At 38.6% G+C, this 25,995-nt stretch overlaps 4 protein-coding genes across 4 annotated transcripts; 2 read left to right on the forward strand and 2 right to left on the reverse strand.

Moving 5' to 3' along the window:
- Positions 1-8,279: 8,279 nt before the first annotated feature.
- On the reverse strand, positions 8,280-9,976 carry mis12 (MIS12 kinetochore complex component). The gene is made up of 2 exons (XM_033988268.2): positions 9,537-9,976; positions 8,280-9,025 (listed from the first exon to the last, which is right to left on the reverse strand). The coding sequence occupies exons 1-2, from the start codon at positions 9,939-9,941 to the stop codon at positions 8,747-8,749; spliced, it is 684 nt and encodes a 227-aa protein (XP_033844159.1). The 5' UTR covers positions 9,942-9,976; the 3' UTR covers positions 8,280-8,746.
- Positions 9,977-10,210: 234 nt separating this feature from the next.
- ppm1g (protein phosphatase, Mg2+/Mn2+ dependent, 1G) lies at positions 10,211-15,060 on the forward strand. Its single transcript, XM_033987177.2, has 14 exons — positions 10,211-10,348; positions 10,608-10,744; positions 11,006-11,075; positions 11,214-11,299; positions 11,365-11,494; positions 11,587-11,692; positions 11,811-12,001; positions 12,085-12,257; positions 12,332-12,457; positions 12,539-12,641; positions 12,752-12,883; positions 13,059-13,188; positions 13,259-13,358; positions 13,444-15,060. Exons 2-14 carry the CDS (start codon positions 10,634-10,636, stop codon positions 13,648-13,650), a joined length of 1,665 nt encoding a protein of 554 aa, XP_033843068.1. The 5' UTR covers positions 10,211-10,348; positions 10,608-10,633; the 3' UTR covers positions 13,651-15,060.
- A 4,229-nt stretch (positions 15,061-19,289) lies between these two features.
- On the reverse strand, positions 19,290-22,985 carry rhoua (ras homolog family member Ua). Its single transcript, XM_033991741.2, has 4 exons — positions 22,425-22,985; positions 22,156-22,214; positions 21,569-21,757; positions 19,290-20,901 (listed from the first exon to the last, which is right to left on the reverse strand). Exons 1-4 carry the CDS (start codon positions 22,714-22,716, stop codon positions 20,617-20,619), a joined length of 825 nt encoding a protein of 274 aa, XP_033847632.1. The 5' UTR covers positions 22,717-22,985; the 3' UTR covers positions 19,290-20,616.
- Positions 22,986-23,305: 320 nt separating this feature from the next.
- Positions 23,306-25,674, forward strand: pdcd2 (programmed cell death 2). The gene is made up of 8 exons (XM_033991739.2): positions 23,306-23,575; positions 24,192-24,300; positions 24,387-24,443; positions 24,556-24,744; positions 24,828-24,980; positions 25,051-25,151; positions 25,212-25,325; positions 25,417-25,674. The coding sequence occupies exons 1-8, from the start codon at positions 23,396-23,398 to the stop codon at positions 25,588-25,590; spliced, it is 1,077 nt and encodes a 358-aa protein (XP_033847630.1). The 5' UTR covers positions 23,306-23,395; the 3' UTR covers positions 25,591-25,674.
- The last annotated feature ends 321 nt before the right edge of the window (positions 25,675-25,995 follow it).

The raw sequence follows: 25,995 nt of genomic DNA on the forward strand, positions 1-25,995 counted from the left end.
AGCGCCACTGAGGGGGGCTCTGTATTGTCTATATTAAGCGGATCTATGGCTGAAATGAAAAGAGAATGAGACATGTCTAGGGTGGTGCTTTTGACAGACAAAAATTGGCCTTGTCTTGTCTGAAGCTTTAAGACAAACAGGTGTAGCCGAAGTGCTAGATTCCTGTTCTTATGAGTGTAGTCTTTGTGTACGGAGTTGTATGTGTGGGAATGGACCCTGGTCTGACTTGTTGATTAATGGCCAGTGTGTGTATGTGTGAAAACGCTCCCAGTCCTGTTTCTATGCTAATGAGGAACGGCAGATGGGAGAGAGGCAACAATGAACAAACGCACCAACAACTTAAAAGCACCACGAGATGATCCTGTAGAGTTACACACTATTAACTTAGTAGTCGGGCTGCCCTTAATGACATTCAGGATATTCATGGCAGAAAGGTTATATTGTGTGAATCCTAAACACATAGATGGAGATATAGCTAATTGTGGCCCAGGGCAGATTGGTGTTGACACAGACGGGACATCTAATCTCTGTCCTTTTAAGGGTGTCTTTTGGTAAACTGCAAGGTGCAGAGGAGTTATGTTTCTGCATGGGAACTCTGTATGTTCGCTGGGTGTGACGATCTGTGACACTAGACAAAATTCTGGTTGAACTTTCGATAGTCTATCTACCAATCCTATACGCTTTTATGCAGGTGAACACAAATCAAAGCCTTTGACTGATGATAATTTGTATTCATCCATTATTTTACAAGATCTCTTTCTGCCCTCATGGTCAAAAGAAAATCCACAACATAAACCACAAACAAGACAAAATATACAAACAGGCAATATAAGAATGGGGATTAGAAAGAGACTGTGCCAGATTGATGTTTGAATTTGCAACTATCAGTTGTCAGTCACCTAATGTGTGTGTGCCTATTTTCACACTGCTACATACACAGCCATTGAGAGTTATAAACAGCATTCACTTTTCAAACTATTGCCAAATCCTTGCCTGGCCATTCAAGACCACATGCTTTTACAATACTTTACAAAGACGTGGAGGATTAAGCAATAAGAGAAATCAAGAATAGAAGCTCTCAACTCTCTTTGAGATAAAAAAAAATATTTCGTTTTAGTTCAGAATGTTACAAGGGTTTTTGAGAGATCTCTTGTGCATTTGAGAGATGTGCATTACACATTACACACCCAAAGTTGGACAGTTGTCTGATTCATTTGAACACAAAGTAGGATGGACGATAGAGTCTAACCTGGCTTACGCCACATATATAATTATTTGTATTTGCTAAATATCCGAATAATGTGAGAAGACTTTTTTTCACCATTTTCTTGAAAGTCTGTTGTTTAACTGGTGTAACTGAGCCAGGTTTGTAGGCCTTGCTCGAACTTGTCTTTTCAGGTCTGTCCATAAATTTTCAATAGGATTGAGATCAGGGCTTTGTGATGGCCAATCCAAAACATTGACTTTGTTATCTCTAAGGCACTTTCTGAACAGTTTGGCAGTATGCTTCGGGTCATGGTACATTTGTAAGACCCATTTGGGCCCAATCTTTAACTTCCTGGCTGTTGTCTTGAGATGTTTTGTCAGTATTTCCACATAATGTTCTTTCCTCATGATGCCTGATGATCTATTTTGTGAAGTGCACCAGTCCCTCCTACAGCAAAACAACCCACAACATGATGCTGTCACCCCCGTATTTCCCCCGGGATGGTGTTTTACCCCACTTTTCCTCCAAATGTAACAATGCTCCTTATGGACAAACTGTTCAGTTTTAGTCTTGTCAGATCACAGGACATGTCTCCAAAAAAGAAGGTCTTTGTCCCTGCGTGCATTTGCAAACTGTAATCTGGCTTTTTTATGTTTCTTTTGGAGTAATGGCTTCTTCCTGCAGAGTGTCCTTTCAGCCCATGTCTGTTCAGTCCTCATTTCACTGTGGATAATGATACACTCCTACCAGCTTCAGCAGCATCTTCACAAGGTCTTTTGCTTTTGTTCTTGGGTTGATTTGCACATTTTGGAACAAAGCACGTTCATCTCTGGGACACAGAACCTGAGTGGTGTGATGGCTGGATATTCCCATGGTCTTCATACCTGCGTATAATTGTTTGAACAGATGAACGTAAACAATGTGTGTGTGTGTGTGTGTGTTGTTTTGTGGTAAATGACTGAGTCAATGAAATATATGCAACAGAACAAGAAAATAAAGTTAATGTGTCATTCTTCCATGTCTCATCCAACTTTTCTACAACTCAAACACTGTGCTCTGATTAGAGGAGAGCCATGTGTTGTTTGTGGTGTGTGCTGGAGGAGGGCCTTGAGCTTGTATCAAACCGACTCGTGGTGTCAGCTCCACAGGAAACCAGGCCTGTTTCCTGCCAAGATTTCTTTATTTTTCCTTCTTTTTGCCCCTATATTCCCTTCTCATGTGGGTTTATAATCATATATTTGCCACTATGATACTTTGAATGTTTTTAGTGTTACTATGTTGATTGTGCTCACTTAAAAGGCATGAAGCACATCTTTTGAAGATTACACTCACATAATTAGAATGTCTTATTTTGTGTGACCATTAAATGAACAATCATTTAAAAATGTATATAACTTATTGGTGATTGGCAAATGATTGGTGATTCCATTCAACTTATTTTGAATGCCAGACAGTGGGTACAAACACAAGTTACAGAAGCCAAATGCTGACAATGTGAAGCTGAGCCAAAGAAAACAAATCATCACAATGTGAGCTATAAGTCAGACTAGTCTGAGTCGTGAGGCTGCCAGAGCTGTGGCAGGAAATGGATTTCCAGTGACAGGAAGTAACTTTGTGGAAAGAGGAAGTGTTTTCCAGCATCCTCCCTTCGTCGACTGCATGTGGAGGAAAAGCTCAAGAAAAGCAAGTCAAGAGCAGTTTAAGAAAACCTGTAGAATGTTTACTTGATGCTTCAAATTGCTGTGACAAGAGCAAAATACATTCCTTAGAACTTAGAGGGCAAGATAGTTTTTGAAAAGGTTTCAGACAGTGGGGAGAACCATTTCAGATGTGGGAAAAGTTTCCTGATGGCCTCTATTATACTTATCTTATTCATTGGGCATGAATGATTCAGGTATTTTTTAAGTTTAGGTTTACAGTTGTTTAGGTTTGCAAAAGTTTACAAGCCAGTTGTGCATATTTATGATTATGCAAAGAGAAATCATCTTACTCCTAAAAAAACAAAACACACTTAGTCTACTTCACTGTAGTGTCTCTTCAGAATATGTTTGCAGCATCATGACAATTCTAACACATATTCTCTTACGTTCCCAAGCGACAAATAGTTTGAGGTGAAGGGTCAAGGGTCAACAATGTGTGTGCGAGTCCAAAGAATTCAGAGAAAGCTATACCACTCAGATACACAGACTGGCAATACAGCAGCTTCCCTGGAACTGATTCTGACTTAATCTTAATAAGATTTTAATGTATTTTCTCAGCATGTATGACTACTTCTTCCAGTGTTTTTGATTTTCACTTGGTCAGCCTATATTTGAAAGCTCTGTTTGCTTAGTTTCTCTTTGGATGAATGAAATCAGAATGGATTGATGCAAAGCAGAGGAATTAGGGTCAGAATTATAACCCAAAGGTCTTATACAGGCCTGTCACGATGTATCTATAATAAGTCATAGATTATTTATTCAACCTGCTACAGAATAAATCCTATTGCCGTACAGTACAATAGCAAAAGGTCCCCAGTAGTGCAAAGAAAAATGATAAATGATAAATACTGACCCTCAAAAATACTGTCCCATTTTTTTATTTATTGAAAGCTAAGTCAATGTAGTATTTATTTTGACAGGCCTGGTCTTATATGATTCAGACTTTTGTGTTCTACAACTTAAAGGTGCACCATGGTATGCATCCATGAGGTTCACTAATGGAGCAGATTGGTACCATCTTAAAGTGTTTTCAGTCCGCAAAGTGAACCATACTGGGAGAAGGTCAAAGCGGGCCACATGAGGCACTATGTTGAATCTTGCCCTTTGCTTAAGCTAAAGAGGAGCTACACACTGCTGCGACATAAATGTGTAAGAGAGAACACAAGCTCAAAAACAAGACAGCAAAAAGCAGATATAAACAAAAATCAAATGCTGACTTGATCTTGTGATAGTATCTTCAGTGACGACAACTTGTATGCTGAGCTGACACACTTACAAAGTTGATGGTAGCACCAGCTGGTTCCTGTTTATCCTCCCATGGCAATGGAGTTGTTGTATGCTCTTGTGGCTACTTGGCTGACGCACTGAGCAGTTTTTGAGCTCAGTTTTTAACATTATATCATGAGATTTTAACCAATTAAGAAGTGCAGCATGTGCAAAAATGGACACAAGTAAGGGGCTATTGCACTGGGTGAAATGCGATGTTTGTTTTTCCTGTGTCCATGCAGACCACTAAAGAAGCTTGCTGTGTACCTCTGAGATGCTACAGACTTTTTACACCAAATGCACTGAAAGACCTTGGAGAGGAGATGCCAACTGAAACAATCAGGCGGAGTCAACAAAAATGGTGGCACAACCAACATTTCCAAAGTTGGTCTACAGAACTACTGCTACTAAAGCTCAATAGCTTTCTGCCAACAGCAGTTAGTTAAATCAGAGACTCTGATTGGACACTATATTAGTTTTACATCTATTGTTGCACTGAATTGCAGTGGCTGTGTGAAACACAATTTCATTTTTATGTAACATAAAAATTATACATAAACTAATCTAATAAAAAAAATCTATCCTGTTTATTAATGCATGGCACTTGGCGCAGTTTAGTTAGGCTTAGAAGTTGTCTCTTTTGTGTGCATATATTTTTTGGATCAGTAGTGTTCAGCCATTTTAAAAAAACACAGATCAAAGTTTTTTTATTTTCTTCATGCAAGTGTGCACTGATAGCATTGGATGGACAGATGGTCTTTTGTGACTCGTGACACCTGCCAGCTGCTGCACTGCTCTTCCTCAACTTTTTTGGCCTTTATCCCTCTCTTAGCTCACCTCATCCCTGTCCTTAATGCTCCAGCTCTGCTTTGGGAACCCACCCTTCTTGATTTCTTTTTACTTGTTTTAAAGACTATTCTCAGCAGCTTGGGTTGCATAAAGAGCATATGGTAGTCAGTACCAGTCTTGATCTGCCCAGGTGTTTTTATCTTGGTCCAGTTGTGCCCATTTTACAATTCATGGTAATACATAAAAAAAATCAGTGTTGTTGGTAATCTAATCTGGTACATTTAAAGATAGTTAATTCTGAATACATATATATTTGAATATACATGCTTATAAATGATATTGTTTAATTTAGATGGGTCCAGGTAAAATGAATGTTGTTAATTGCCCTACAAAACTGAGCTGTAGAGGGTCTCTATCTATCTAAAAATTGATCTAAATGAAAAAGTGTTATTTCAATGTGCCATTTATTGTAGTGTGTTTTATTTAAAATATGATTTCTTAGAAAAATATTTTACCGTTATTATCAACTGACATTTTTATTTTATTTATTAGGTCAACTTCTCATTTACAACGATTAATGATCTTAAATAAGACATAGAACTATATTTTTCTAGGTGATTTAGTATTAAACTATAACTATTTAGTGTAAAATGCAGTAAATGTCTTACAGCTACATCCTTCTGTGTGTCTGTTTTCCTGCAGAGCAACACAAGGTCTTATTAAAACCACAGGAGACTCCAGACAACCTGACACAGGCTGAAACAACAGGGGAGAGTGCACAATCGTCATTCACTCTCACCTCTCAGTGCTACATATGTGAGAGCATACGTGCATTAGACACTATAGACAGCTGGACAGTGACTGGATGAAGGCTCCCGGTGAATTTCTATGTGTCGCTATATTCTGTATGTGTGAACCCAAAGGGCAAAGGTTGAGCGGTGGTTTATAGAGGCTTACAACAGGAAGGGAGGCCACTGTCCATATGTGCTGTTCACCCTTCCCAGGCATATGCACAACAATGTTTTATTATTACAAATGCTGCAATTAGTAACACATCAAAACTGAGACTTTATGATTCACATTTGTTGAATTACTTTAATGCTCCATCCCATGAATGAAGTAATCCTTCATCCGGATATAATAAAGCTAAAGCAGTTTAGGACCACCGCATAAAGGGTTGAGGTTGTCTTCTAAAGAGCTGACACAGTTCTCCTGTATTTGGTTTCTCTTCTGTTCAAATGCAAACACATTTTCTTTTTACAGTCATGACACTTGTTTGGCCGTCTCTTGTTCTGTGTTGCTAATGAAGCAATTCTTCTTCCATTCAGTTTACTTTATCTTCACACTTGCAGTGGGCTCCAGACACTGGTGCAGACAGCTGCATACAGCTGTGTACTGGGGCAGTTGAACAACTGCTTTACAGGCTTCAGAGGGATGCACACATACGCTACAGAGTAAAGTTTAGGATTTATAGTAGCAGCAGACGCACTGATAACAACTGGACAGCTGTGCTCACAAAGGCACTGCTGGAACCTTTACATGGTGTTAATGTGTGACTGGCCGAGGACTGGAAGAACAATCGTTGTGGGCTTTATTAGGTCAAAACACTGAAAAATAATAATAAATCACGGATAAAATCATCGAAAATAATGTTAAGGGCTCCATATCAGTGTTAAATGGGTTAATATTTTTTAGATTAGATTGTTGCTTTCACTTTTACATTTATATTTACATAATATTGTTTTATAGATGATTCATTGGACATTCCTGGGAGTGAAGCATTATCAGCTTTATCTTTATCTAAGCTTTTATATTGTTGTGATTATGTTATTCATACCAACTATATGCCCTATATCTAAAATTCAACCAGTTTTACAAGCTCTTTACTGCAATGGCACCCAGACAGCTAAATAACAACCCACTGAACAGCCTCGGCACTTCCCCATCTGCAGCTGATGAAGGGTCAGCGGGACCAAAATCACAAAAACAAATACTTCAGAGTTTGAGGAATGCAGTGCCCTAAACAAATGTTGACCGTTTACACAAGTCCTGTTTATGTACTTGTTGTTACTCAACTTGTGGTTGTTTTTGTGGGTGCTGTAAATCTGACTTCAGCACAATCAATCATTGGTTTCACTTTCAGCACAGCCGATGATCCAGGTCATTTCACTTTGGGAATTTATCAGATAATAAATGAGTCACTCGTGTTTAGTTTTCAGGTGAAATACTGCACTTTTCCTGTAACTGGATGCTACAACTTCAGGTCTTTATTTTTATATCACAACTGGTAAAAGAAGCTGGGGGGGACACAGATAAGCAACTGCAGTATATGCTTCCCCCCACTGGCTACATGTAGAATTGTTACAGTTAGTTAAAAGGAGACATCTTCCAGAATCAATTTTTATAACATTTTATAATGATTTTTACTCATCATATTTTGATTCATGCATGTTTGAGTAATCCTCTATAGTCCTGCATTTGAGGCTTTAGTCAAGCACAGCAAATATCTGTTTTCACCTACCTCCTATCTCCGCCCACAGCCCTGTACTTATGTGCAATCTTCAATCTTTCCAAAAAAAAAAAGCACGTGAAAGCTTGTTAGCTTTTGGGAAATTTTATCTCGAGAAATCTGAATCTAGATTAGATGTATTCTTGTTAACCTTTAAAGATGATATATTAATGTTATTAATTCAGGAAAGATCATTCTAAAAAAGCTAAAATGAACACTTGTTTTTTACAATTAATGTATACATTTTCTTGCATGTTATTGATGCTGATATGGATAGCTCACAGTAAACTCCTAAAAGTAATGTTTAGTCAAAGACCTCGTATAATTGATATTCAATCAAAGTTGGACAGCAAGGTATTGAGTTGAGTTTCTGAGTTCTTTTTACAACTTGTAGTGTTCATCAAGACCACTTGAATTTCTCAATACAATATTGTTTGCAAAATCTGCATAAAAACTAAAAAAAACATCCTGCTACAGTGAAACGCCATTATGATATTTTTTGTTGTATTAAGTGTGTAATTTGTCAGAATTTTCCTTTTGCCGTTTTATTATTTTGTTGTTTTGCCTTTTTATGGACTAATCAAGACAAACATCATTGGTCATAGTCGTGTGGGCTTTAATTAGGATACATTTATGTTTGTAAAAACTGTTTTGCTAATTTTTGTTAGACAATAACAAAATGTATAATATTAATCAAAGACTGACATAATAAAAAATATATATATATAAATTGTATTTTCAAACAATATGTTATTTCATGGTAACATGCAGGGAGTGCAGCCTAGTGGTAAGACTAACAAAGTACATCCACAAATTATCATACATTTATTAACTTGCCCCAAAAATCATAAAGATAGCTCTTTTAGAATAAGACAAGACATGAAACATGTCAAACACAAGTTACAGTATAAAATAATATAAAGAAAACACCTTAGGAAGACTTAAGAGTAGCAACAGTGGCTATGTTTACATACACACCAAAATCTGATTATCATCTTATTTCTAGACCTTTAATATTATTTAAATGACATGTAAATGATCATGATCAGAAAGAAATCAGATGATTTTGCTGGTTACATGTTAATAATCGTGTAACTCCAAAAATCTGATAATAATGCGATTTTGCGTGTGCATGTAACCACAGCCAGTGATTAAAAAGTTTGCTTTAACAATATTGTAATTACTCTGACACAGACAATGTGTGACCTCCACTTCATATAACAAATATATATGAGGTGGATAACTCCATTAGATGGGAATACATGTATAAAGAGTTCAGTCTGTTTGGTGGGGTGCCTTGTTATAGACTTCAATGAGCGCTTTCTGCAGTTTTTTTACTGACTCCATCACAACTCGGAAACTGTCGTGAAAGCTGCTGTTACCTTCCTTCACCCAGGCGGACTGCAGGTCTCGGACCCATGCCACAATCTCGTCTAGCTGTCTCTGCACCTCCTTCTGCTCCTCCAGCTCTGCCAGCAACGCCTGCCTGGCACACACCTCCGCTTCAAATGCACTCTGGAGCTCAGCAATGGACGACTCCAATCTGAAGGCCTCCTAATGAGAAGTGAGACATGATTTAAGCAAAAGCACAAAAACACACTTTCATACAATATAGCCTATGCTTTGTTTTAAACTTTTATTTTAAACGACAAACCAGGAAACTTTCATGCTCAGGGGCCACCTGCTTGTCTTCTTGATGTTTTGTTTTGCTTGAATGTTCCACACTATGGCATTGAACTATCATACATTTATTAAATCACAGGTGTTTTTTTAATTGCTGAATAAAATATCCTGAAAAACACATCTTCCTATAGTGTGGTTACTTTTCCAAAGATCTGAACTGCAACTTGGACCTGGTAGTCTCAGCTGCTAGTCTCCATGGAGATAAGATTAATGTCATACTGTGTAACATTCGAGTCAAATCAGTAACATCTCTATATCTCTATAGTAATAAGCAAGCAATAAGCGGGCCCACAGGCAGAAAAGTGACATAGTGCACCTTTAATGATGCACATACATATATATTTGATTATTACATATATTTGCAATCCTACAGAGGGGGTACCTGCACGGCCCGGGGGTACTTTTTGTGTGACTGGTCCTCGGGCAGGAGCACATTCGGAGGCACGGTGAGACATCGGTTGACCAGCAGCGGTGTCATGCGCTCTGACAGCCGTCTGAAGCGCTCCTCCAGGGCCTGCTGCAGTTTGCGGCTGCACTCTCGGGCGCCGGTCCGGAGCTGTTCGTCGTCCTCGGCAGACCCTCCAGAGCTCAGTTGTCGGACGCAAACTTTCTCCACCACGGGTAAAATGTCGTAAAGACAGTCTTGAAACGCGGTACAGACCCGGAGCACACAGGTCTGAGGCGTGAATCCAAAAAACTGCGCCTCGTACATTTTTAATTTGGATGGCGAGAGGCTATTTTCGTCTTGATTTTCACAAACATCCATGACCTGTGTTTCCCGCTCCATGTTGAACTGTTGTTTTTCTTCTTCACTTCCGGGGATGTCCGTAATGGAAACAGGGTAGCGCCATCTAGCGGCGTGGACAACGTTTCATAAATAAACGGTTCGTCTCATGATTTGGCTGTTTTTTTCCTTTCGTTATAACTACTAACCAGTTCTTGCCAATTAATGTTGTAAGAAAAAGTCCGCTTTAGATAGTTTTACAAAATATTTTTTCTCCTGCAGAAATTAAAAAGAAATGCGCGCTCCCTGGCAGGACCAAATGCGCATGCGCACATCACTCACTTCCTCAACGGCTTATGCTGCTTTTGGTTTGTGTTGATAGCGGCATTTGCTTTCACACGTGCAATAAGTCCTATGTGAATAACTCTTTTTAGGATCATTTCATAAGCTCTCCCTGCTCTCCCAGACAGGTAAAATAGTCGTCTGTGCTGAACATATGTAGTTTGTCCCAGTGCGCAGCCGTGTTCATGGCGTGGACAGACCTTACAATGGAAGTTTAGCCGGGTTGCTCTCGTTAGCATTATGATGTGGGCTAGCTGATGCATTCACTTTTTGTTGTTGTGTTGCTAACATTAGCCAGTTAGCAACTGTACCTATCCAGCATATCCCGGGTGGCAGGTGTATCGATATATTTAGGACCTAACTAGTTGTGTTTTGGGGTGTTTTCAGGTTTAAAGCCATAGTAACTCACAATCATGGGGGCTTATCTGTCACAACCCAACACTTGCAAGACCTCCTCCGATGGCGGCAACAACAACTTGAGCTACGGCTTCTCTGCCATGCAAGGCTGGCGTGTGTCAATGGAGGTGAGGCGTACATCTAATGGTCAATAACATGCATTTATGAAATTATGATTAAACATCTGCATTTTATTTATAGTTGTCTCCTTATGAAAATTGCTGATATTAGCTGTTACACGTTGCTACACCTTAATGTGATTTACACTGTTCTTTTTCAAAGTTTTGTTAGTTGTACTTTTACACAAACAGTTGATTGTGACTTTAGGCATGTGCAACAGCAAGTTTCAATAATCCGCTACAAATTCAGTTTTGCACACTGTTTTGCAGGATGCTCACAACTGTATTCCAGATTTCGATGAAGACACGGCTATGTTCTCTGTTTATGATGGACATGGAGGTAAAAAAAAACAAAAACATAAAGGTCTCTCTTGATACTGTACGTAGATACTGTTGACATGCTGTACAACTCTTTTCATTTTTTGATGTTGCAAAAAAGTATGCTCAACAACTCACTGATGACAATGTTTTTCTTTAGGTGAGGAGGTGGCTTTGTATTGTTCAAAGTATCTCCCAGATATCATCAAAGAGCAGAAGGCTTATAAAGATGGAAAACTACAAAAAGTTAGTAAATAAAGTATTCCCTTATTCATCACAGGTATATTTTTAAACCTCTGATATTTCTATAGGCTCTTGAAGACGCGTTCTTGGCTATTGACTGCAGAATGACCACAGAAGAAGTCATCAAGGAGCTTGTGCAGATCGCTGGCCGACCAACTGAAGAGCCGCCTACTGAGAAAGTCGCTGAGGAAGATGACTGTAAGTGCTGAAGAAATTAATAAACGACTGATCAAGAATTTATTTTGTATTAATAATTTGCTAATGTTTTCAACTGCTTATTGCTTCAAAAGTGGACAAAGAAGAGGCAGCTCTGCTTCATGAGGAAGCAACCATGACTATTGAGGAGTTACTTGTACGATATGGCCAAAATCGCAATGCAGTTAAACATGCTGGGAGGTACAATATATTGTTTATAGTGAAGAGTGTTTACATATTTGCATATTAAGCAAAAACCTAAGACTTTTATTTTGACATGATTAGTTAAACAATTTTCTTTTTGCTGTTTCTGTTATAGTGCTGCAGCTAAAAAAGCAAGTGCTGCTGCCTCTGGAGAAGAGGCAGGTGGCAGTGAGGGGCAAAAGAAGGAGGGTGTAAATGGAGAAGTGGAGGAGGAGAGCAATGGAAAAACCAGTGAAGGCTGTGGAAAAGCATGTGGGTCTAAAGTGCGGGCCTGTCGAAGAGCCGCAAGTACAGGAAGTGATGCAGGTTGGAGACTAAAAATATAATCAGGAGCTATTCACAGTCGAGTTTAAGTTAAATTCACAAATACTCATTTTTGTTCTTACTAGATGGGGCCGGTGGTAGCTCTAATGGTGAAGAGAAGGCTGGTAAGGTAGAGGGTGATGCAGGCCCTTCATGCTCCTCTTTGACATCCAAGACTGGTGGAGATTCAAAGTCCAGATTTTTTGACGACAGTGAGGAGTCAGATGAAGGAGAGGAAGAAGAGGGCAGTGATGAAGAGGTGAGACATCCATTCTATTCATAATTGTGCAAGAGTGTGCTTGATTGTGCATTTTATTTCAATTTTTTTCTCAGGATGGAAGTGAGGAAGGGGAAAGCACTGAGGTAGAGGAAGAGGAGGACACAGAGGAGGGAGAGGAAGACTCTGAGGATGAGGATGAAGAAGAAATGTGTTTACCAGGCATGGATGGAAAAGAAGAGGTACTTCTCATCTGTCTAAATATTTGTTGTAGTTCAAAATATTAAAAAGGGTTTCAACATTAATCTTATTTGTATTTCCAGCCTGGCTCAGACAGTGGCACCACAGCTGTTGTGGCGCTCATCAGAGGAAAGCAGTTGATTGTAGCTAATGCTGGAGACTCTCGCTGTGTGGTTTCTGAGCGCGGTAAGGCTTTGCCTTCTTTGTTATTATTATTATTTACATTTTATTTGTTTTTTGTGGATATCTTGACTTTGTGATTATATTGGGTGTTTCTTTCTACTATTGTGCCACAGGAAAAGCTGTAGATATGTCATATGACCACAAGCCAGAGGATGAGCTGGAGCTGGCTCGTATTAAAAATGCTGGAGGAAAGGTGACCATGGACGGCAGAGTCAATGGGGGTCTCAATTTGTCCAGAGCTATTGGTAAAAAGTCTATCTTTCTCAGGTGTCGTTTTCAGCAGGCATCTTAGAATACACACTACACATTTTGTTTGTTTGTACTTAATGTATTACATGTAACTGCCATGCAAAATGAGCAGTGCTGCATTTTTAGGATTAACAGAGATAAACAAACTAATAGATTCATTTTATTCACTAGGTGATCACTTTTACAAAAGAAACAAGGCGTTGCCTCCAGAGGAGCAGATGATTTCTGCTATGCCAGACATCAAGGTTTTGACTCTTAATGAGGAGCACGACTTCATGGTCATTGCCTGCGATGGAATTTGGTAAGCAGAAATATTTCACATTTTAAATATATTTGAAGAATAACATGCATTTTATGGGTTATGTTCACAGGAATGTGTTGAGCAGTCAGGAAGTTGTTGACTTTGTTAGTGAAAGGATGAAACCAGACCAGAGTGATAAAACAAGATCTTTGTCATCAATAGTTGAAGAGGTGAAAAAAGCTGTTACTGTTGTTACTTGAAATTGATTGTAGTAGAAACTGTATTTTCTTATAACTTGTAATGTTTTCATTGCAGCTGTTGGATCATTGTTTGGCTCCTGATACGTCTGGAGACGGGACAGGCTGTGATAACATGACCTGTATGATAGTTACCTTCAAGCCCTACCCCTCTGCTGTCCAGTGCGACTCAGATGAAACTAAAAAGAGGAAGCTCCAGGAGGAGTCAGGAGACTGTGAGGTAGAGAAGAACGGGAATGACAGTAAAAAGGTTAAGAGTGACTAAAATGACCAGGAAAGACATCCCAGGAAGAACAACTGGTTCCAGACCGCCCCAACACACCAGATACACATCTATCCAAGACGGGATTGTTACCTCAAAGACCATGATCTCATCCTGTAGGACCAGTAATGTATGCTTACACTGCATCGTCAACATTTATTTTTCGAAAAATTTTCTTCAGTGCCCACTTTATTTTTCTTGGTAACAATGCCAGATATATTTCGCCTTTTATACATCAGGGTAATAGACACGATCTTTCTGGTAACTAGAAAGAAACAGTATAAGTAAAATGATATTGTAGCTATGAAAGCCTTATTGCCCTGACCACTTTTATGTTTTTGTTGCATTTACCTCAACATGAGTTGACAAGGGGGGTGCTGTGTAGACAGTTCAATTTTGACAAAATGTGTACAGAGCATTTTACAATATATATGTGTTTAAAAGTGCCACATTTTTTGTGTTTCTTGTAGATATCCAAAACTGGACTTGCAGATTAATATTAAAATCAAACTTGCCTGTCCAAATCAAAAGCAGGTGTAAAAACATTTACGAAGCATTGGAAAGATGTCTGTCTTATTTTGCATGTGTTGGTCAAGGTTTTGGGTTGCCACTGGGGATGCAGTTGGAGTGTGTTGATGAGACTCCAGCCCTCCCAAATGGAGGATTAGAAGTAGCATCTGAAGGTTAAATTAGCCATTTTGATATATTTTCCCTTTGAGCATTTACTTGGTTTAAAAAGCAATGAGCCTTTTCTGGCTGGCTTCTGTGAAACAGCATTTGAGCACATCACATGTCACCATTCATTCCTGTGTTTTTGTAGTCTGTTCTGATCTATACATTTCCAAATGGTTAAACACCAGCTTTTGAGAGGAAACATAAATATACTGTATGTAAGATTGGGTATATGGGAAACGAACGACAGCAACAAATGACAAATGTATTGTAAGTTGAACATGAGAGGACTACTGCAGCGGGACACTGACTGTTCAGATATTTAGTTTCAAATTTGTAAATGATCTGTCTGCTATGTCTAAACTCAGATTTTAATAGTTCTAATCAGCAGATGTCCATGATTTGATTACTTTGTTTCTGGCCAGACAAAATATTATATTGTGCACATTCTTAAGGTATCTGCCAGTGGATGTGCTATGATTTACAAGTGGATAGATCTTTCAAAGCACCAATACAATGTAACTGTTGATTTAGTCTTTGAGATACCTGTTAAACCATTTTGTTTGGCTGTGCATTTGTTTTCATGTTCTATCTTAACACCATGCCCTTTTTATGTACATAGTTTTTCAATACTTGTAATCGAAAAAAAGCTTTTCTTTGTAATTGTGACTCAGTGTGACATTTGGTGCATACTCTTTTGAGACCAGTATGTAAGTACATACAAATACATTTTTTAAATAATTGTAAGTTTCTTTTTTTCTGGTGCTATGGTGTTTTGTTTTGTTTTTTGCAGTTGTTCATGCAATCCTGTAGGTGGCAGCAAAGATTCAAAAAAAAAAAAATCAACGATAACATTACACAGAGCCACATACTACATACTACATACAGGTTTTCTCTTTTCACTTATGAGGGAACATAGTGAAATGCCATACCTCAATCTCATTCATCTGTACCTTAACCTTACCTTTGTTCATTGCACCCTATGGATCACTATTATTGGTGCAGGGACAATAGCAAACATTAAATGAAATGAACTGTTCTTGAATCAATATACAGAAGACTGATACGGTATTTTTCTTAGTAGTGAATACTGTGAGTGCAAAATCTGCAATATTTCTGTTTTTATTGTATGGTATCAGGCCCTTCAACAGAAAATTGGGGATCTTGGGCAAGAAACCTCACATGGGCCTCTTCTAATATAAATTAATAGGAAGAGGGTCCAATTCTGAGCCCCTAAGACCTTGGAGCCCGAAACAAAACACTTTGTCATCTTTGTCGACTTCCCCTAAAGGATCATAACCTATAAACAGCTGATGCTCATGGATGTACATGTGGTCATAATCCAACATAGCCTGCTTACAAATTATCCTGCCTATTTTAAATGCAACTGCACTGTCAGCAAGTTTTAAGTAGAAACAAGTACCACAATAGCAGGTTGTATTTGGAGGTATTCATCATTTTTATTTTTGGTCCAGCCCTGATGCATTTTACTGTGCTCAAACTGGCCCATTCCTGTGGTCAGACATTGGCATTTAAATTAAGTCAAATTTAGTCGTCCTTCAAGGTCCTTTTGTGGCATAAACTCGAGCACGAGAAGGACATTTGATTCAACAACTAAACGTGGCATGGATATCTGGAAAATGTTCATGAATCTCTCTGCATGTTCTGTGGCGCTGCTGCTGGAGGTGTTATTGATGTGTCAGACGCAGACACACCATCCACATGACATCAGCATCTGCTTATCAAACAGACAAATCCGGTCCTCTTCCTTTACCTCTAACCTCCCCTCCCATTTGGATTTTCCTGTGATTTTGTGCAGTTTCTGGTCTTCCTGTCCTTGTTCTTCTCTCAGTCCAGCTTGTTTCTTCAGAGATTGTACAATGTAAAGCGGCACTGGCACATTTTAGATTAGAAAATTACACACAGTTTATCAAATATGTAGCAGCTCCAACAGTGTTACTCAATAGAGGAATTGCAAATGAAAGATAAACTAAGATAAGACCAAAGTAGAGGATATTTACTAGAACATTTAACTTGGAAGTGCCAAAGATGTTCTTGCTCAGGTATGGCAAACACACCTGTGAACACAGTACACTGGATTAGGGCATCTGTGGGCTATAACGTCACTGATAACAGATGGAAAACTACTGTGCCCTTTGTTTGATCAGCAACATTAGCAGACTGGACTTAAACCAGGTCATAGATTTATGTATAAAATCTTCAATCTTGAGGATAAATCTTTCCTTAAACAAGAGATTTTGCAAGTTTATTAGCCAGTTTTTTAGGTCAGTGTACAGAATTCATAACTGGTGACAGGTACTAGGATTTTAGTTGTGTATTGAGACCACAGAAAGCTCTTTTTTCATTATATTATTTTTATTACACACAGCCACAGGAACATAACAACTTTCATTAAACTTTTTCGCTAATGATTACTTTGTTTGGTGGGATAGTATCTGTGTTAAATATTTATCATATAGTTTTATATCCATAAAGTTTCAGTTTGTGAACAAAGGTTGAAACAAAAAAGTTGAAAAATATACTGACTTATAAAGAGGAGTCCTCCATAAAAATTCCATCAAGCAACAACAATTTATGGCTGTGTTATCAGAATAGGCAAGATCAGCTAAATCATGTTTCTACAGAAATAGTGACAGACTCAAAGAACATCTCCCTTTACAAGAAAAACTCAATTTTGTAACAGATTTAAGATTCAGTTGGCCTCTGAGTGAACTGGTCTGCCATGACTCATAGACTCCCTGATGCTCCTTAAATGTTACAGTCCTCTCCCACTGTCTCCTCTGCATTAATACTGACAACAACACACAGTAATTACCTCTCCTTTGTCACATACTCCTCCTGTGTCTTCAGTGGGAGAGCCCATCCATGCACAGATTTATACACCTCATTAATGGCTAAAAAGGTTTAAGGGCTGAGACATGCATGTGTTTTTAAATCTCACATGGGCCCTGTTTTCTGTTTTTGTGTCCCCTCTTGTGGTTGAAAACAGGACAAAAGCTCTGGCCAAAAGCCTGGTGACTGTGTGTGCCAGCTGGTTACATCTGGTTCAGAGGCCACAGAGGGAGGTTGCTCTCTCTCCCACCTCCCAGTATCACTCTTTAATCCCCAAAGCCTGGAAGATATAGAGTAGGAAGTGTAGGAACATGAATGTAAATGTTATTGTTGTATTGTCATTGTAACAACCGTATAGAATTTTCAGTTTACTTTTACAACAGATGCTTTACATGTTTGTGTTCGGGCTTGGATTGGCAAAAAGTACTTGTTATCTTTGACAAAGAAGAGAAAACATATACACACATGTTGGGTTTGTATACTTTTTGGATACTTTGCATTGACATAGGCCTACAAATAGACTATAATTAGAACTTGCCTAACCTAACCACCATCTTAACCTGGTTTAACCCATATATTAACCCATATATAGGTTGTTGATCTAATGTTGAAGGATTTGCATAATGGGGTCCAGATTTTCATACTGTACCTTTATATACAGTCATTGTTGTACCGGCCCTACCCTAATGATGCAACTTACACAGGCCTATTTGAACTCCTAACTTCTAAACCCAAATATCAATAGGTTATACCTCCACAAATCATCTGCCACAGGTTTTACACCAAATTTTCTTCCTAAATCTAGTTCCATTAGTGCACAGTTGTAGGCTATACATGCACGTAATGTAATGTAGGTCTATGTTTATTTACTTGTTGACGATATATAACCCAATTCAGTGAACTTCCCAGCACTTCCTGTTACATTCTGTACACTGCATCGTTTTATCTGCTCTTGTCCATCTGTCGCTGTCTTTTTTCTCCACATTGTCCCAGCTTCACTCTCTTTTTTCACCCTCTAAAGATTTTGTTTCAGCTGCGCCTGTGTAGGGTCAGCGCTGAAGTCACCCCACCCTCTCCATTATGTAACACAGAGACACAAGGAGACAAAGATGTACAATGATAAACTCAACATCAGAGTTTTATGAGTGATTAAAAGTAAAAATACAAAGATTTTCTCAATATGGAGATGTGAATTGTCTCATGTCAGTTTCACAAAGAGAGAAAAGAAAAATTAGAGTGAATGATGTTCTTGGTGATTAGATCTATGTTTAGATTTGATTGGTTTATTAAAGATGCACCATGTACTGTTTCTGGTGGAGGGTATGCCTGCTGTTTCTCTCCATGGAGATGTTATTGTTTTGCCTTGAATGTTCGACAGTATGACATTAAATGTATTTATCTTCATGGAGGCAAGAAGGTGATGGTACCGAGCTAAGTTACAGGTCAGATCTGTGTAGAGGCAACCCCACTCACAGTAATAATGCATGTTTTTAAAGATATTGAGCAATAAAAACACCTATAATTGAATATAACCAAGACAGATGTGGTTAATTCGATACTGTGGCACATGTCAGGCAGTCCAATAACATCTTCATGGAGACAAGCAGGTAGCAACCTTCCAGTGGAAAAGTTACGAGTCTAAATGAAAACAATTAGGCTGTAACATATAGAGAACTCCCTGCTCCCCAAGTCCACACTTACTAAATGTCACATGACTCCTTCAAAATAAAACTCTTGCATAACCCGCACAGGCCTGTGAGCCAACAGTTTGTGCACAGAGCCTCGAGTGTGTGAGTCTGTCTGAGCCAGTGCTTTTCGTGCCCCAAACTCCACACAACATTAGTCCTTTTATTATTAGTGCATCAGCTGAACATAGAGTGCAAAGAGCCTTAAGAACTGAAATCAACATTTTATAGTCTATAAATAAATGACTGAGCAAGAAACATTCATTTGGAGACTTTGAATATTTAGCACACATTCACTGTGATTGTTACAATACATTTCAGCAATGAAATTTTGCATTTTAACAATCATAGATTATTAGAAACTAATTCTTGAATTGACTTGTAAAAAGACCAATGTTTTGGTGCACATTAAAAACATGATGTATCAAAAATGTATTAATGCAAATAATCTTTATTTCTCAGAGTATCAAACTGGTACAGAACAATGGACAATGTTTTTGACTCACACTTGGCAATACATTACAATACAATCACGACAATACACAACACAAACTTTGAATTTCTTGTGGTTTAAGTACATTATGTAGCAATAGCATTTGGGCAATAAAACAGGCAGTACATTTTACAATTATTTACACAATAAACATGATTCAAGTTGTGTGTGAAATTCAGAGGCTAATAGATTCATGAAATAAACCATGATGAACAAGCTGTACAGGACTTCCCATCTGAATCACTTCAACAAACACATCTGTCCATTTAACCATTCACTTTCAAGGACTTCTCTGTTCACATACACATCTGTCAAAAAATGAGGACCACCAGAACTGCTTTTTGAATAATCAACATATGCTCTTACTTTCTCATCCCCTTGAGCTGACAATGCAGTTTTTGTGAGTTTATATTGATTAGTTCACACCTGATATTTTCATCTCCTCCTTAAGGCATGTTATCTTAAATAATTGTAGATTTCCTTCAGCAAATACAAGGACTATCGGGACATTTATCCCACTTACATCATTGGTTAGACAGACTGTGTTCATTCATTTGCCGCATCTTTGGCAGAAAACCAGCAATCCCAAAATATAAGGCTACAAACATACATCGCCTCACAACGAGGCACATGTACCAAGCAATGAAGGGTCTACTGTGACTGTCCTCCTTCAATTAGTGTTAGTACAAAATACAATTTATTACATTTCATCACTTGAACTGATATTCTTATGTCTAAAATCCTCACATACAGAACATTGAGCCCATAGGTTTACATATTTTTAAACAGATAAGCTTGACTTGTCTGCAATGTTACATGAATGATCAGAGCCTCAGACCTCAAACAGACGCTGTAAAAAAAACAATCCAAAACTAGTGGTTTCTCAAAATGGCTCAGATCCATTAAAACTTTAATGATGAGATGAATGTTTCACATTTGAGTAACAGTTACCTATGCAAAAATGTGCAAAAAGTACTACCACATATTGTTACATTTAAGAAATGTAAATTATGCTTTAAATGTGATTTAAGCCTGTTAAATTTAAAATAATGACTTGTGTTAAAATATCAAGATGCAAAATCAGCAAAAGAGGAAATTTTCCAGTTTGGCCCCAGTAGGATTCAACATAGAAATTATTACAGTATTATAACTGTTACTGTATTTGTGAGTTTGTATAGTCCCATTATACCTCCGGCCACACACAGGCACCTCTTGTACCTTTAGGCTGATTTGGAAAAAGTGTTTGACTAGAAGCAGTAATGTATTTTAAGTGATACAGCAGTAACTTTTCCACCATGACTTTGACAGACTCTTCATCTTGTCTGGAGTCTGTTTGTATTTCTTAGGTTTTTTTCTTTTCCCTCTGAGAGACTTCTGGGAGTTGTAGTTCTGCAGACTTGCCAATATGGCGGAGTCAAACACATCTTTTAGGTTCTTTTGAGTTAGTGAAGAGCACTCAATGTACGTCACTGCTTCAATCTCCCTCGCACAGTCCTTGGCTTCTGCTGGATCCACCGGTCGCTCTCTGTATTTAGCCAGGTCGATAAGAACCTTTAAAATATATGTACAATGACTCAATTAAGTAGTAACAACCAAATATTGATTTTAAAGTATTGTTAGGTTACAGGTGCACTGTGTAACATTTCACTCCATAAAAGTGTTATTGCGTACCTGCAATGTTCCACAGTATGACATTAAACACATCTAGCTTTAGTTAAGATTTAGTTATTTACAGATTTCTTTACTGCTCAAAATGTCTTGGAAAAACAACATAAAACTGTATTGGATCACTTCGCTGCCTGGTGGTGTTACCTGCTTGTCTCCCTGGAGATGGATATGTTTAACTTTAGTGATTTAAAGATTTCTGGCAAGGAAATAAAATCAATCCTTGGAGAGAAGCAGGTGGCAAACCCTCTACTGAGTATGAAATGAATGAAAGAATAGTGACTACAGTGTAGTACTTTGAGAAGCTTTGTCAAGCCTGTTAATGCCTTTTTATGCTATGCTTTATTATTATTCAAAAAAGTCTACTTAATTACAAACATAATGCTACGCTGTGCAAGATCAATTTGTTGAACAAAATGCCCATTGACTAGATCTGTAAAAAATATCAAACTAAAAAAACAAAAGTAGGCTTTACAGCAGTAGAATAAATAAAGACTAGATCTGATCATAAAAGTTGGCTGATCACATGATAATTCCACCTCAAGTTACAAACCTTGACGTCTTCTCTGAGATCACATTGTGTCCCAACCAGGACTAAAGGAGCATGAGGGGCGTACGTCCGTATTTCCGGGACCCACTTTTCAGGGACATTTTGGAACGAAGCAGGACTGACCACACTGAAGCACAGCAGGAAGACATCAGCACTGGTGTAGCACAGTGGGCGCAGCTTGTCAAACTCATCCTAGAAACAAAAACAACATTCACAATGTGTCCACAGCTTTAACAGATCAAATAATAATAATACTAATAGAATAAATATAGTTAACAAAGTTGGTCATGACTCAGAAGGAAGACATTTAGTTGAACAATACTGTACTACATTGTCTTGAAAAGTTACTTCCTATGACAACAATCAATTGACTTGAGATATATTTAGCTCACAGACCCTCATCACTTCCAGACAGTTATGAAATGTACTTCCCGTAGGTCAGGATATTTTTCCAAACAAAGATAACACAATATATTTGCGCAACATGGCCCACACAAACTACATAATGGCCAGTCTACTGTACTTTATCTCCTATTTGAGTTCAGATAGCAGAAAATACAGTTGGGCCAGAGTAAAGTGAGAGCACAGACCTGTCCAGCAGTGTCACAGAGTTGCAGTCTGACAGGATGCCCATCTACTGATACCATTGCTACAAAAACACATAACAAATGAAGAATAAATGAGGTACAAAAGTAACTAAGAATACAAGATGGAATGGAAAGAACATGCAGCACTGAAAGACAATTTAAAGAGTAAACATGGGGTTTATCTATGAGTTGGCCTATGTAAATACAGGAAAATATAAAAAAGTTATTAAAAAACAAAAAAACAAAAACAGGAGTTACATAGAAACAATAACCTGAGAAGTTGTCAAAGGCTGTGGGGATGTACTCAGTAGGGTATCCATTGGTGGTGTAGCTGACCACCAGGCTGGTTTTACCCACAGCTCCGTCCCCCACAAGCACACACTTCACCCGCCTCTCAGGAGCCCCGGGCCCCCATGAACCTGCCCCGGGCCGCATCCTCCTGTCCAAGCCTCTATCCAGGGTCCGCAGCCTTCTTCTTGGTGGCACCGGGGGAACAGGGGCCACTGCAGACTTGTAGGGCCCATCACCCAAAAGAGACATTTGGTAAGGAGAGGACGGTGACATGGGGGATCAATTCCACTGCGAGTCTACTTTTAAATCCAACATTGTATTATTTAAACTCCGATTCTGTTTTCGTTTCCTTTTACTTTTCATGGTTAGGTCCCAGTATTCACTTCAGGGGCTGTTCATGTAGAATCAAGGGATCAAGGAGTTTTAACGCCATAGTTGCCTAATTTGAATTGAAAAAGTTTAGTCAGTAGTTGAAAACAAAGTTGAAGGCATCCAACTCTCACGATGTCCCATGGTCCACTGAACTGAACTGACAGTCTTCTGCAACTCCCCTACATGAGATCACCATGCAGGATACTGAGGGGAGGAGGGGAGGTGGAAGCTTGCAGTAATGGTATCTATTGCATGCTGTTTAAACCTATTATTTAAATCAAACGTATATAACTGTCCTTGCTCTTTTGCTGTAGGCTATACATATCACAAGTGTGCATTTATTTGTCCTGGTTAGATATAATTCATAAACATGTGGCATATGGCTGGGTTGCAGTTGTTGCCTTTGTCGCCCTCTAGTGTCGAAACAGGAGATGTGCAAAGCAATCCTCGACCCCGGAACCAAAATCTACTGTTGTTGTTTCTGACCGGAGGATATAGTTTGAGTACCAATTGTACATGCGGTTTGTTATGTTTCTGTTCTGTGTCAGACATTTCTAACAGATAAAAATCAAGTGACAGGATGTCGACAGAGGAGGTTATTCTGGGTTTTCTGGAGGAGGCAGAGCCGTGGCAACTGCTTTCCCCTCAGTTCCCCAGTAAAGTAGGTGGAAAACCCGCGTGGTTGGGCCAGAAAGGTGTGCCCTGTCTGTCCCAGCTGGAGTGCGAAATATGTCATCTGCCAATGGTTTTTCTGCTGCAGGTAAGTAAGTCTGGTCCCACCGATGGGGAAAGGGATTTCTGAACTTTCAGCCTTTTTACAGAGCTTGTCCTGGGTCATAATTTAATCCCCTTTTGTACTTGTTGCAGTCAGAAATTAACTTTGAAATTAACCTTATCCTGGTAGAAGGTAAAATGCCTAGCTTTGTGGTTTAAACAAACAGTATTTAATGAGTACTTATGCTAATCATATGTGGAAAGTGGTAACACGACTTTGCTCTCGTTTCGTGATATACTTTGCAATGAAGAGGAACATAAACTCTATAATGATCTGCTCGTTTAAAATGGAATACAGAGTATAAAGTTATTTAACCTCTAGTCCCAGAAAAGAATGAAAGAATATTTTTATACTTTAAAGAACATATATTATGCAAAACTGGCTTTGACTTTTTAGCTTTCTTATAATGTTGACCCCTTGTCAAAAACATACCTGGAGTTGTACTTTGTTTAATTCATGTTTGTTCAATTAATCCATAATGATCAAAATCTGAGGTCCACTCTATTCATTTCACTAGGTTTATATGACATGTTATCATCAGGTGCATTGGATTGATACCACATGTGTATTCTTCCTGACATCATCCCTTTCTCTCTTCCAGGTTTATGCACCTTTATCAGGTCAGGACCAGTGTTTTCACAGAACACTCTTCTTGTTTTGTTGCAAAACCCCTGAGTGCTACTCCCATAATGACAGCCGATGTATGAAAGGTAGCCTATGCTCTGTCTTCTTTGTCTTCTCTACAAATGCACTGTAATAGTTAAATTATTTAGCAGTTTTTTTTCAATAATTATAGTTTTCAGAAGCCAAATGCCACGCAAGAATGAGTTCTACTCCTATGAGCCTCCACCAGGTACCTTTTCTTGTGAATCACTTCCTAAATCTATAATTCATTCACACACACTGAGGTAAAACGCATATCTACTTTTTCTTCTTCTTCTCTGTCCTTTCTCTTTTCTCCTCAGAGGATGAACCCCCTTCTGAACCATACAAAGGCCACAATGTGCTGCCGATCTCCGGAGTTAAACTGTGCTGGATTTGTGGTTGTCCTGGCACCAAAGCCTGCTCTCGCTGTCACTCCGTCACCTACTGCGGCAAACATCATCAGACCATCCATTGGAAACATTCACACAAGAGAGAGTGTGGCAGCCAAGGTGAAATTAGAGTCTGCACCACAATGTTCTTCTGTAAAAAATGTAAAATGATACTTGATTAACATTTGTTTTTATCCGCACAGAATCGTCAAGTGTCAGCACGTCTCCTTTTCTCTTCCCTGAGTTTGAGCTCGTCACTGAACCTGAAAATCTAGAGAAAAACGCCAAAGATACAGAAACAAAACACAAGGAAACCGAAGATATTCAGAGCAATGTAGAGGAAACATTAGCAGATTGTAAGCACTAAATTAACAGCCTAAAAACTTAAAGATACCTCTGATAATAACTGCTTAATCTTGACTTCAGCCTTAGCTGAAACTGAGTTGGAGGAAATGGCTATGCATGAGACTGAAGAAATTAAGGTTTTCCAGCGATTTAAAAAGAGGATTGCTTCAGAGCCACATCAGGTAAAGTGCAAAGTGTGAGAAAAAAAAGATACCTCGATTTGAATGTTGGTCACTTTTCAGGTTGTGCGCTACACTCATGGGGGGCTTCCTCTTTGGGTTTCTGCCAAACATATACCTTCAGATGACGATATCCCACCCTGCTCCTGTGGCTCAAAACGTGTGTTTGAATTCCAGGTAATCAATCCAAATGAAACTGTCCATCAAATGGCTGCACTTATTATCGACAAATCAGGCAAAACCCACTTATTTGTGATATCTATTTCAGGTGATGCCCCAACTGTTAAATAACCTGTGTGTGGATTCAACAGGAGCTAGCATTGACTGGGGGACAGTGGCAGTGTTCACATGTTCACTCAGCTGCAGTCGTGAGGCTGATTACATCACAGAATTTGTGTGGAAGCAGGACTTTACAGCAGATGAGAATAATAAAGGATCATAAGATGAAACTAGGGATCTGATGGTGTGAAGGCCAATGTTTAAGAGCTCAAAGATTTCTTACTTAATCTAATAATTAAAACCCTTTATCTAAATCTTACACTGGTGACCACCAAATAAAAAGACAAATAATTTGGTTAAAATTATATTTTAGTGCTTTAAAAGGTACAAGCCAGCTTAACAGTTTCTCTGCAGTCAGTGTTCAAGTTGCCCTTTTTGAAATGCCACTCAAAACAATGGTAAATGGCAAAAACATCTTGATGGATTACAGAACTCATTTCAAAGTTGAATTGTCTCCAAGGGAATTTCTTCAATAACATACAGTGAAAGTTCCAGCTTTGCAAATATTAAGAGCATTCAAACTGAACTTAAAGATAAGGGTTTTTGAAATAAAACAATGCAAGTACCT

The sequence above is a fragment of the Periophthalmus magnuspinnatus genome, chromosome 3 (assembly GCF_009829125.3).
Source record: "Periophthalmus magnuspinnatus isolate fPerMag1 chromosome 3, fPerMag1.2.pri, whole genome shotgun sequence".
In the NCBI taxonomy this organism is placed as follows: Eukaryota; Metazoa; Chordata; class Actinopteri; order Gobiiformes; family Gobiidae; genus Periophthalmus; species Periophthalmus magnuspinnatus.